Source organism: Artibeus jamaicensis, unplaced genomic scaffold, assembly GCF_021234435.1.
Source record: "Artibeus jamaicensis isolate MK-2021 breed Jamaican fruit bat unplaced genomic scaffold, CSHL_Jam_final contig_452, whole genome shotgun sequence".
NCBI classification, from domain to species: Eukaryota; Metazoa; Chordata; class Mammalia; order Chiroptera; family Phyllostomidae; genus Artibeus; species Artibeus jamaicensis.
In genome coordinates, this window is record NW_026521837.1 from 5,729,745 (window position 1) to 5,742,679 (window position 12,935).

At 44.4% G+C, this 12,935-nt stretch overlaps 1 protein-coding gene across 3 annotated transcripts in view; it reads left to right on the plus strand.

Moving 5' to 3' along the window:
- Positions 1-8,004: 8,004 nt before the first annotated feature.
- PKD2 (polycystin 2, transient receptor potential cation channel) overlaps positions 8,005-12,935 on the plus strand; it is a 61,862-nt gene continuing 56,931 nt past the window's right edge. For 2 of the 3 annotated variants that reach the window (XM_037132972.2, XM_037132973.2), the window contains exon 1: positions 8,006-8,693. In XM_037132972.2, coding sequence (XP_036988867.2) covers positions 8,114-8,693 — 580 coding nt within the window. In that variant the 5' untranslated portion in view covers positions 8,006-8,113. Of the gene's footprint in view, positions 8,694-12,935 lie in introns of all 3 variants that reach the window. The other variant, XM_037132974.2, reaches the window with a different exon arrangement.

The following is a 12,935-nucleotide window of genomic DNA, read 5'->3' on the forward strand; positions in this document are numbered from 1 at the left end:
GATAGGGGGGAGGGCAAGAATAGTAGGGGAAATATAGAATCTCAAGAACTTGAGACACATGGTCATAAACTAAAGGGGGAATGGTGGGGGAGGGGGTGTGCAGGGTGGAAGGGAATGAAGGGGGAAATAGAACAACTGTAATGGCATAATTAATAAAATATATTTTAAAAATAAATAAATAAATAAATAAATACACTGATAATGACCACTGAATATATTTAAGTACATAACAAGATACTATACATATTAAAAATAACTTTATAGACTTTAACAATGTAAAAGTTATTATTAATTTTCAAAAAGTTTTGTTAGTAGAGAGTATACATTTCCTAATATCCTTATTTTTTAAGAAGATCTAAAGGCTGCTGAAAAAACTGATTAATCAAATACAGTGGTTGCTTTATTTTAAAAACCAACACGACAAACAATGGAACTTCTGGTAAAGATGGTGGCAAAGGTAAACACTCGCCTGCTCACATAACCACTCCAAAATTACAACTCAAATATAGAACAACCAGTACTCAGAACTGTCAGAATTTGGGTTGATTGGAAGTTCAACAACTACAGAATTAGAGAAACCATATCCATCCAGAATGGTAGGAGGGGCAGGTAAGTGGAACAGGCTAGTCCCATATTAATGTGTGTTGGATAAAAATTTGGGAGGGACACCTCAGGATCAAAGAGTCCCAGCCCCACACCAGCTCCCTCAGCCAAGAGTTTCAGAGCTAGGAAGATAAGTCCCCACAACTTCTGGCTGCAAAATCCAGCAGGGATTGAGCCACTGGAAGAAACTTCTGGAGTCCCAACCAGTTCTGCTTAAAGAACCCATGCACAGATTTACTCAGATTCACTACTTCTGAGTTCCAGTATTGCAGTAGCAGCTTGAAAGATGCCAGTGGGAGCAACTGAAGTGTTCAATTAGGCTGTACTTCTAGTTTCATATCATACCTACTTTTCTGCATATATATCATTGGCTCCACTTTCCCCCTGAGCATCAGGTTTTGGCTGACAGCTTGCCTAGACTTACATCCTTACAACTCCAGATCTAGTGGGTAGGGAAGCTTTCCTTCCAATTACTCAGAAAAAAAAAGTACTGTCCTGATTTCCATTGAACAAAACCAGATTTATGCCTGTTCTTAACTATCACTCACAGAGGCCAACTTAACATGATACTCCAGCTGGCCAACCCCGAGTTCCATGCTCACCACTTGGAAGCGAGGGGTGGTATCAGCCACATCTGAGGCACACCAGAATGGATTCAGAATGGGAGAGAGTTGTTACCCAAGAAAACAGTGTTGATGAGCAACTAAACAACAAGCCAAATAAGCCAAGGTCTGTGCTCTCTAGGATCTTAACTTTTATTCAATAAAACAACAATGTTAACAGATATTTTCAACATGATGTGGTAAATGTAGTGATCCAGGCTTACAGCACAGGTGACAAACATAAAGCCTGTGAGCCGAGTCCTGCCCTCCACCTTGTTTTATCCAGCCTGGCACCATGTTCCTACCCAGCTGATATGGACCCCTGCCCACAGGGTCCATGTGTTGTGGCTGCAACAAACAAATTCACACAGACTAAAGAAGTCCTATGGTGAAAAAGGGAAGGCATGGCCACTCTCTAAGTGAGAGAAGGTGACGACCCTACCTGGACAGGCTTTTATTGCTTTTCCGGGCACATTACACCGAGGATGGTTCTCATTTACTATGCACAGGTTCACTTTAGGTGGTTACCTTTTACAGAAAACAAAGGAGAGGATGTTGCTAATTACATCAAAGAGGAAGGATATTTGCAAATGCAAAGTGAAAAGTGGTTGCACTGGTTACATTTGTCCTTCCTCTAAACCTAAAAGAGGTTTGGAATAGGTTTTAGGATGTTACTTAAAAGATATGGAGTAAACATTTGCTGCCTCAATCCAGGGTGAGGGCATTTTAGCAAAAGCAAGCCTCAAAGCAGCCTAGGTACAATTCAGGCCTGGTTCCCCAAGGGAAAACCTATCTGTGGGAGTAGGTCCTGTGTGCCGGACCTTGCTCCCCATTGGCCTTTTCAAGTGGGGGCTGAGCTACATTCCCCATGCCATTCGGAACGGTTCCCTATACCCAGCGGCAGTGCCAAGTTCTCACTTAACTGTTAAGGAGTAGTTACATTTATACAGTCCTAAAATTACATTCAGCCCTTTGAAGGCAACCGTGAGGCTGAGGTGGCCCCTGGTGAAAATGAGTTTGACACCCCTGTTTTACAGGGTACAGGGGCAAGTAAATTCAATCTGGGGGTCAGGATCACAGCTAAGGTAATACCCAGATAAGAAAAATAAAATAAAGGAGTTCATTGTCATGAAACCATTTTCATATGAAATGTTAAAGGACCTATTAAAAAGCAAAAAAGATCAAATCTATGAACAATAAAACGGAATAAATATTTATCAACAATGAATCTAAAAAAGAAACTAAGCAAACAAGAACAGAGACAGAATCATGGAACAGAGAGTATTTTGATGATTGCCAGATGGGAAGGGGGTACAAAGGAATGTGTGAAGAGGTGAGAAGTACAAATGGGTAGTTACAGAATAGTCATGGAGGTGTAAAATACAATATAGGAAATGGAGTAGACAAAGAACTTATATGCATGATCCATGAACATGGACCATGTTCATGGTGTGGTGGTTGCCTGAGGGAGTGGGACATGCCAGGTCGAGGAAGGCAATGGGGGAAAAATTGGGACAACTGTAATAGCATAAGCAATCAAATATAATTTTTTAAAAAGAAGGGTATTCCCAGGCATCCTAGACTTGTAAGCCTGGATTCCCTTGAAGTTAAGAATCTAACATGGTCCTTGGCATCTACTGGAGACTCCATAATTGCTTGATGAATTTATTAATATCCCTTCAATATCTCTTAAACAAAAATTATGTTGGAATTAATAAAGTCACTATTTAACCTCATTATTGAGAGAAGGAAACTGAGATAGAGAGGTTAGGTCATCAGACCCACAGTGTCAGCCAACAGTGGTGCCACGATAACCCTCTCAGAGGCAGGGACACACCCAAACCAAACTCCGGTCATGAAGAAAAACACAAATCTTAGCCTCCTGTTATTACAACAGTAGAGAAATAAAGTGAAAGTTTTCGTATGAATAGCAGTTCTTATAAAGCCCCAAATGGCAAATTTTCTTCTAATAATTTCAGATGTCAAGTGGTAAAAAATTATTTTACAATCTCCTTGAATAAATAAGGACTGGGAAAATAATTGAGGAAGAAACATGTTTGTTTGTGTGGGTTGCTAGGCAACATCACACATGCTAGAGGCTCCTTGTGAAGGTGGAATCTGTGGGGCCAACTTGTTCTTCAGCTTGTGTCAATTTAGTTGGTTTACACTGGAAATAAAAGCAAAACAGGAAACAAACAGGCAATTCTAATAATATAGAAGTCAGCTGTAAGAAGAAAACTAAGTGCTAAATCGGATTGGACTGTTTTAAAGTTGCCTTTTAAAATAGCTTTTCTGAATGTCCACAGTAGTACTGAGGCTAAGAGGTGGCCTTTGTATTCAAGTCCCCAGAAGAACCTGCCGCATAGATGAGATAAAGTCAAATAGAGCCCATGCTGTTATCTATCCAACAGGGTATTTCGAGCCCATATTACAGATCACTGACATCTGTAATATGGCAATGTGATTGTGGCAACCAGATGAGGAAAAATATGTTTGTATATCTCACTTAACTATTAAGGGGAAATTTTAAATGAGATATAGAATTTTAAGATGAATATTAAAGAAAGAAAGGAATTCTGTGGATATGGAAGAAATCTACAGCCTCAAGGACTGCTTTAGTAAAAGCTAGGAGCTCTGAAGGGGAAAAAAACTGTGTCGATGTAAGAGCACAGAAGAGAACAGTAGTAAGCCAGAAAAAAACAAATAGCATTTCATGGGAAACACTGGCTGGCTGGTGTAGGGTTTATGAAGACTAAGACCAAAATCAGTAGTGAAAGTCCTGAAATGCAAGGTTCAGGACACAATGGACCAAACTACATTACACAAATATTGCTGTGAATGTTTTAAATCACATATCTTGCAGTGATTTGTAATTAAAATTCGGGTAAGCACACAACTAATTATGAATTATGTATGTGTGGACACATTTTCAATCAACCTGAACACTTTTCAGGAGAAGAGTATAGTCTTGGGAAGAATCTTTCAGATTGTGTTTTAAATAATTGACATTGTTTTTTTAAAAAGACCTAACTAATCACAAAATAGAGTCTGTACTTCTTAACACACCTGGGGCTCTCTCCTTCCAGGCCAGCAGGCTATCTTCTCAACGCCCGTTCGAGTTGAAAGCCTTCATTAATGACTTGATACTAAATTAAATTCTGCTATCTTCTGTTATTTAGACTAAGTATGTGTATCTCTCCAATGAGATTATGACTCCTCAAAGGATCTGTCCACATAGTATTTTGTTCCATTTAGCATATTCTAACTAAAATAATGTTATTTACTATGCACAGTAAAAGTGCATAATTTGAACCCAATGGATAGATAAAATGAAATTCATTTGTGTTTTCTGTTATTCCTTGATATTGTTGTTTTCCTATTCAGGATTCTCTTCTGTAGGTCTCTGGACTATAGCCCTACTAGCAAAAAAATAGTAAGAACAAACAAGAAGTCAACACACTAAGCAATAATCTGCTGTCTTCTAAACCTTGAACTATGGAAAATCAAAAACATATTTAGGAACAAATATCACAAGTCTGAAAATAGCATTTTGAGCTGTGACTCTGTCATAGCTTCATAGGGGCTCAAATTCTTTCCAGGGCCGTTCGAGCCCAGAGCAGCAGTGCTGGCTTGTGGGAGTGACATGACGAATTAGGACAGCCCAGGCTCTGTCAAAGTTTTAGTTGTGTGACTCAAAATCACCGAACCTCACTAGATTCATTCATTCCCTCAACAAATACTCAGGGAATGCAAGCTTCTGAAGGGCTGGGCTCTTTGCCTGTCTCACTGATTGCATTCTCTCCTAACATTGTGCCTGGAGTATAGCAGCTGCCCAAGAAGTGTGTGTTGTAGAATGCTCTGTGGTGGGCCTGGAGCCTCTGTCCTCAAAAAGATCATAGTCTGGCTGGGTCAAAGACTCCCAAATGTACAATTTAAAACAGATGAAAATTTTTATCACAACTAAGATCTAAGAGCTAATAATAGCTAACACGGAACATTTACCATGTGCCAGACAGCATTCTGCATGTCTTGCCTGCATTCATTCACTTAATCCTTACAACAACCCTGTGACCTGAACACTATTTCCATGTTCATAGGCACAGGAAGAAAAACAATTTTCCCAAGGTTACACAGCTAGGACATGGTAGAGCAGGACCTGAACCCAGGCTTCTGGATTAGCACTGTGTAGGCACAAGGCAAAGAGTAAGTCTGACTCAAGGACAACTGAAGTTTCTTCTATCTCTCTGGGTAATGGCATCACTGGTGATAAGCACTAGGAATACTGGGTAAATGTTTCATGAAAGCCCATCCATTAGGGACATATTGGTGCTTCTCAAACTTAGGGTGCCCCAGAGCCTAAAAAGAAGATTCAGCCTGAAATCCCGGAGATTCTGAATCAATGACTTGGAGTGGGGACCCAGAATCTGTATTTTTAACAAGTGCCACAAGCGATGCTGATAATGTTTTGATAGTTTTTAAAACGCTGCACTAGAGCTATTCTCCAGCTTTAGTGCAGTGTTTTGGCTCAGATTCTGTGCTCTCATTTCAGACCTGGCACTCCTCTGACCGAGTGTCCGTTCCGAGTCCACTGACTGCGCAGTCCAGGGGTGCTTTGCAGGGCCTCACAAACTTTGGCAAATCTCTGGATTGCAGGCATTGAAACCCTGACCCAGGACAGAAATTCGTGGTTTATTTGTCGGTCTCCTTTTGATGTCAGGAGCTGTTTCATATTCTGCTCCGTATGCCCAGGAAAGGTCTTCAGAATGAACTGATGGATAGCATGAGTCATACCTGTGTTCCAAACCCACCAGCACTACCTTAAGCTAAAGATGGGTAAAGGGCAGGATCAGGTGATAGGTAGCCATGATTACCTAAATACAAGAAGCATACTATTAGCACATAGGGAAGCAACAAAAGATGTTGCAAGTGGGTGTATAGGATGGGAAACCATGCTAGAAAAGTAGATGGGAAATTGTCATAGGCTGAATTGCATCCCCATCAAGAGTTCATATATTAAAGTCCTAACCCCCAGTCCCTCAGAATGAGACTGCATTTGGAAACGGTTTTTCAAAAGTATTTTAGTTAGGCCCCGGCCAGTGTAGCTCAGTGGGTCAGGTGTCATTCTGAAAATCAAAAGATGGCCAGTTTGATTCCAGTTTGGGGCACATGCCTGGGTTGCCAGTTCTGGGTGCTTACAGAAGGCAACCAATCAATGTTTTTTTCTCACATCAATGTTTCTCTCCCTTTCTTTATTCCCCGCTCACTAAAAATAAATAAATAAAAGAAAAGAAAAATAAATAAAAGGTTAAATGAAGCCATCAGGATAGGCTCTAGTCCAATATGACTGGTGTCTTTGTATGAAGAGGAGACTAAGACAGCAACACAGGGAAGAGACTGTGTGTGGACAGCGGAAGAGAACTGCCATCTACAAGCCAAGAGGCTTCAGAAGAAACCAACCCTGCCAACACCTTGATCTCAAACTTCCAGCCTGAGGAAACTAGTTTCCGTTGTTTAAGCCACCCAGTCTGTGCCTTTGTTACAGGAGTACTAGCAAACAAGTGCAGGAGCAGATCATGAAAATTTGTGAAGCCAAACTAGAGAGGTTAAATTTTATCCTGTAAACTCTCAGAAGCTCCCAAAGGTGCGTAAGCATCAATGTGCCATGAGCAGCTTCGGTTCTGGAATATAATTTGGAAACACTGGAGCCCAGAAAGTGGAGAATGGAGGTGGAATGGATACACATGTTGTTGCAATGTGGAACAGAAAAAGACATGAGATGAGGGCCTTGGACTAAACCAATAACAAGGAGAATGAGAAAACAGATGTCTTACCAGAGAGACATTTGTGGGGCATAAGTAATAAGATTTGGGGAAGAGGAGGTGTAGGATGAGAAGGGATGAGATTATCATGAAGTGTAATTCAGAAAGTGAGGAGGATAACAACGCTTCACATCTCAGCTGGGGATACAGGAAGTGAAGCAGGCTTAATAGAGCAGGGAAAATATAACCAGTTTGGGGGCAAGTTAAGTTTCAGACAATTGCAGAGCAAAAAGTTGGATGTGCAGTGGAGTGATAATAAAGTTCTGGACCTGGGGCCTGATAAGAGATTCTGTTACTCAGGCGCCAGCGCAGGCCCTTGCAGGGGTGTCAGGGAGAGGGAGGGGGATGAGCTCACTCTGGGAACGCTAGCGATCTGAGTGAGAATCCCAAGGCAGAATCCACGGGGTCCCACGAGGGTGGAGAGAGGAGTTGACCAAAGGCTGAAGAAACAATCCGAAATTCAACAGAAGATGGGAAAGGAGGGCCGTCAAAAGCCAAGGAAGTTAACATTAGTAGTTGGTAGTTTTCAGAGGAAGAAAAGCTTTCGCACCCCAGCTGAGGGTGAATTTCACTATTTCACACCATCCCACGAAACTCTCTCTCTCTGTCTCTCCACTTTGGTAAATCAAGGCAGAAGTCACTGGCAGCTAACGGGGACCCAAACGTGATCTCGGGGTCGCGGAGACTGTGACTGCTCCGAGTGCCCTTTTCCCGAAGGCGGGCCGGCGGGCGAGTGGACGGGTCAGCGCCTCTGTCCCCACCCGAACCCTTTCACCCGAATGGAATGTGGGCGCGCGCGCTGCGCTCGGGCTGCCTCCGGAACGCGGCCCGGGCGCCTCTGGCCCGACGCGCCTGCCGCGGGGGCGGCTCCCTCGCGCCTCCCCCCCCCCCCCCCAGCGCCGGGGCGGCTGGGCGCGGCGCGGCGAGGGGGAGGCGGGCCGAGGGGGCCGGCGAGGGACGCGGGGCCGCGGGGAGGTCGGGGGCGGGGAGCAGCAGGCGGCGGGCCCGGGAAGAAAAGAACATGGCTCCTGCGGCGGGCAGCGCCGCGCGCGGTTCGGGGCGGAGGCGCGCGGGGCAGCAGTGACCGCGATGGTGAACTCGAGCCGCGTGCAGCCGCAGCCGCCCGGGGACGCAAAGCAGCCGCCGGCGCCCGGAGCGGCGGGCCCAGGCCGGCCGACGGCGGGCGGCGCGGCCCCGGGCGGCCTCCGCGAGCCGAGGGGCCTGGAGATCGAGATGGAGCGCATCCGGCAGGCGTCCGCGCGGGACCCCCCGGCCGGAGCCTCCGCTTCCCCGTCTCCTCCTCTCTCGTCGTGCTCGCGGCAAGCGTGGAGCCGTGACAACCCGGGCTTCGAGGCCGAGGAGGAGGAGGAGGAAGAGGAGGTGGAAGGGGAGGAAGGGGGAATGGTGGTGGAGATGGACGTGGAGTGGCGCCCGGGCAGCCGGAGGTCGGCCGCCTCCTCGGCCGTGAGCTCCGCAGGCGCCCGGGGCCGGGGGTTGGGCGGCTACCACGGCGCCGGCCACCCGAGCGGGAGGCGACGCCGGCGGGAGGACCAGAGCCCGCCGAGCCCCGGCCCGGCCGGCGGTGGGGACCCGCTGCATCGCCACCTCCCTCTGGACGGTCAGCCGCTGCGAGTGGCCTGGGCTGAGAGGCTGGTTCGCGGGCTGCGAGGTAAGAGCGCGATCCGTGGCGGCTGATGCTCCAACCTGAGCCGCGGGTCGGGCGCCGGCCGAGCCTTCGCCGCTGCGGGTTGCTTTTCGGGGACCGACCTCGCATCCCCCTTGCGTCCCCGCCTGCCGTGGAAATGCCTTCCCCAGCTCTGCTAATTCTTCTCTGTTTCCGGTACCCAGAGCCGAATTCCACTGCGCCCTTGTCGGTGCAAATTTATTGGGTACGTCCTTCTCTAAAAGAAGAAATGCTAGCATATTTTTTACTTCTGGAAATAAGTGAAAGTTGTATTAAAGTGAAAGGCTACATCTGGTGGGGTTTGTTTTTTTTTTTGAGTAGGGGAAAATGAATAGTACAACTAATGGTGGTTACACTGTATACTTGCTAATTTCACTAAATTAAAACGAAAATTCCATATTAGCACCCATGATCTCCCACAGGTCTTGATCTCTCATTGCCCCTCATCCCATTCTCGAAAGAGGGTGTTACCCAAATTGTGGGAGGAGTGTCACTGGGTTGTCACTGATGTTTTGAGTGTGTGATTGTTTCTGGGAGAGGGTGCTGTTGAGAACACCGCGAATAGAATAAAATTATATCTTTGAAAACAGTTGTTATTTGGCCATTTCTAATTCTAAGCATGTTTCTAAAGCAGTTGCAAAAAAAAGTTACATTTTTTAAAAATTTAGAAGTATGTTTTTAAATAACTAAATTAATGTTCTTTGAAATTCCAACAAAGCATTAAAGTCACCAGATACCAGCTGTGTGTAAATGTGTTAGTTCAGTGCACCCAGCTTCTCCAAAGGCAGGGAAGGGTTTTTGGAATTTCCCAGTGTCTGTTAAGAGGACACAGATTTCCCAAGAGCAGATGGGAATCCTATTTTTGCAAAGTTTTGTCAGAGACATCCTTGGAAAAGAGTTGCATTTGGTTTTACCGCCTGAAGTGTTTTAATCTCCACTTTTAAGAGTTTCCATCCTCAATTCTTTTGAAAATTTCCCTTCCCTTCTCTAATCTTTCTGTCACTTTTGCAAATACAGCGCACGTACACACTCACACACACACACGCACAAACCACCCAGGTGTTTTTACAACAATGTGATTAAGACCAAGTCAGGCTACATGTAGACCCCAGCCCTACCACACATTGGTTGTGTGACCTTGAGCAAATTACTTAACCTCTTCGATCCCCAATTTTTGCATTTTTTAATTCATAATATTTAGTTCTTGACTTTGAAAAATTAAATGAGACGAGGCATGTAAAATGTATAGCAAGTCTCTCCCATGTTGCACTTTACATACTAAATCATAAATTCTAAAAAGTGGACATTTTGCTACTTGTTTTACATTACTGTTTATGATGGTTAATTTGATTCAGAGCATGATGGGGAACAAAAGATCCTTTTCGAATAACCTGTGTGAGTAGACTACCAAAAGACTCACTATTTTTAGTGCAGTGTTAAAATTTGACACTCTACATGAGTTATTAATATTTTCTTGCTACTTAAAAGACTTACTATTTAAGGTTCAAGCCCCAAATTATAAGCAGTTGACCCTTGGACAAGCAGGAGGTGGGGGGCACTGCTCTTCCTTTCCAGCTGCAGTCAGCCCTTTGCGCCTGCCAGTGCCCAGCCGCAGACCAGGCAGTGCAACAACTGAGCTATGAATTGGGTAGGTCAACTGAAAAAAATCCTCGTGTAAGTGAACCTGCTCCGTTCAAACCCACGTTGTTCGAGGGTCAAGTGTATTATCCTGCATTGTTCTAAATGTACTTTCCAAAAATATTCCTTGAAGTGAGAGAGAAGTTTCTTATAAATTCATACGTAATAGTAAATCATGATCCTTTTAACTAGACAAACCCAGAGAAGTAAAATAAATAACAGTGAATGAGTTGTGATTTTTTTCCCCTCTTGGGATACCAATGTCAGAAATCTTACAAGCGTTTTGTAAGTAGTGCTCCAGGATAAGAACAGAAAGTAGCTTTCAGTTTCCAAAGGTGGAAAGGGGGAGATTACTCCATATTGGCTGCTCCAGGATTTCCCTGGAGGTCTCCTGCCTTCGTGGCTTTATACAGCATTCAAACTTCCTGGGCCTCGGGTGCTCGTTTATAAAATGAGAGAGAGAGAAACTGTGGCTGGATCTATCTTCTTAACTGAAGTAACAGTCAAGAAGGAATGTTTGAGGCCTGACTCTGGGAAGCACTGTGCCTAACCAAGGGGTTAAGAATGCATCTCTTTGTACCCCAAAGAGGGTGAAAGTTTTTGAGCCGAGCAGAACTTGTTGAAAGGGAATGTGAGGCAGTCAGTGTGCTGCGTGGGGGTGCTTGCACAGAGAGGCAGGAGCACCAAGCAGGAGGCTGCTAGCGAGGAGGTGCTGAAGGCCCAGACCAAAGCAAATGAAGGATGGCCGAAAAATTTAAACACTGCCCCAAACTTAAAGGTACCCCCAACGCACCTTTAAAAAAGTAAACAAAAGTTTACTTTTGTCTTAGCAAACTCTTTTTAGTGCAACGTTACAATTTGACACTCTACATGAGTTATTAATATTTTCTGAATTTCCAAAGTCGAATATGTTTTGTATATGAATTTGTGTACTAACTTGTTCAAGTCATTTTCTGTTTGTTATTTTAGACATATATGCTTTTGTTTTCTGGGGAAATCATAAAGTACTAGCCATATTAGTCAGGGTAGGCTAAGCTGTTACCTCTTTTCCATTCACTCTGTTGTCCCATCATTGTCCATTTCTAGAACTTTCTCATCATCCCAGACAGACATTCTACCCATTAAGCCCCGGCTCCCCATTCCCCTCCTCCCTGCTCCTGCTAATCTCTATTCTACTTTCTGTCTCTATGAGTTTCCCTATTTTAGGCACCTCAGGTATTATTAGTATCATACAGTATTTGTCCTCTTTTGTCTGGCTTAGTTCATGCTTTGACAGTTTATCCGTGTTGTAGCGTGTATCCGAACTTCATTCCTTTTGGTGTCTGAGTAACATTCCATTGTATGTACCACATTCTGTTTATCCATTCGTCAGCTGATGAACAAACACTTCGGCTGTTTTCCTGTCTTGGCTATTGTGACTTTCCTTCATTTTAATTCAAACCGTGTCTCATCACTTCTTCCTTTTCCCTTTTTGTTTGCACAAATTTGGAACAATGAGATGTTGTATTTTTATTGCCGTGGGGATTTTTTTTGAGGGAGTGTTGCTACTGTGTGATAAGGTGGTGCTAGTAGCAAAATTTGTTCAGTCGACAAACATTTATGGAGAGTCTCTTTTGTGCATAGTACTAAGGATACAGAGATGAATCATATGATATCCCAACTCCCAAGGAGCTCTGAGTTTAGTAGAGAAAAACAGAGATGTAATTAATTACAATGCCAGGTCCTCATGTATGGGAGGGACTCAAAGAAGTGAGGCCAGAGGAGTTTAAACTTGATTTGTGTTTTGAAGGATGGAGGTTGGGGTGGGGGGAGGTGGATGAGGGGAAAAATGGCAGAAGTAAGACCAAGTGAGCCTGTAGCTCTTTGATATTTTTTCTTGTAGACAGTTAAAGCCAGTGGGGGCTTCAGGCAGGGGGCTGAAATGACCCCCTTTCAGTCTGAAGATGATTCTAGCAAGAATGCAGAGAATGGGGTAAGGCGGATGGTGCTGGTTGCTGGGAACATAGGTGAGGAGAGGCCTGATGCAGAGGGGTGACAAGGGGGCAACGGGGCCCTGTGAGCTGGCGTGGGAGGACATTAAAGTAAACAGAGAGAGAAGCTGCCAGGGTCATGGTCCAGCTCCCTACGAGGGTTAGGAAGAGAGCCTGTTCTAGAATGAAACCCATGTTCCTGGCTTGGCACCACTCACCCAAACCGGGAAAATATGTTTCTAGAAAGAGAAAGAGAAAGACAAATCTCATGGAGGGATATGTGAGTGTGCGTTGTTTGTGGAACATGCAGGTCAGAACTAGTGGGACATAGACATATATATATGTGTGTGTGTGTGTGTATACATAGACATATATGTGTGTGTATACATAGACATATATGTGTGTGTGTATTTGCCTGCACCTCAGGAGAGGGCTGACTAGAATTTGAGATTCAGAAGCCAATGTCATGTAATGACTGTTCTTTAGGAAATGGACCAAGAGTAATAAAATCACAGCTCTCTCTGACAGTATCCCTGCAGTTCAAATGAATATTAAGGAGGATTGTATTTGTCTAAACGAGGCCCACATGTGTTTGAGCACAGAAGCAAGATTCTGCCTA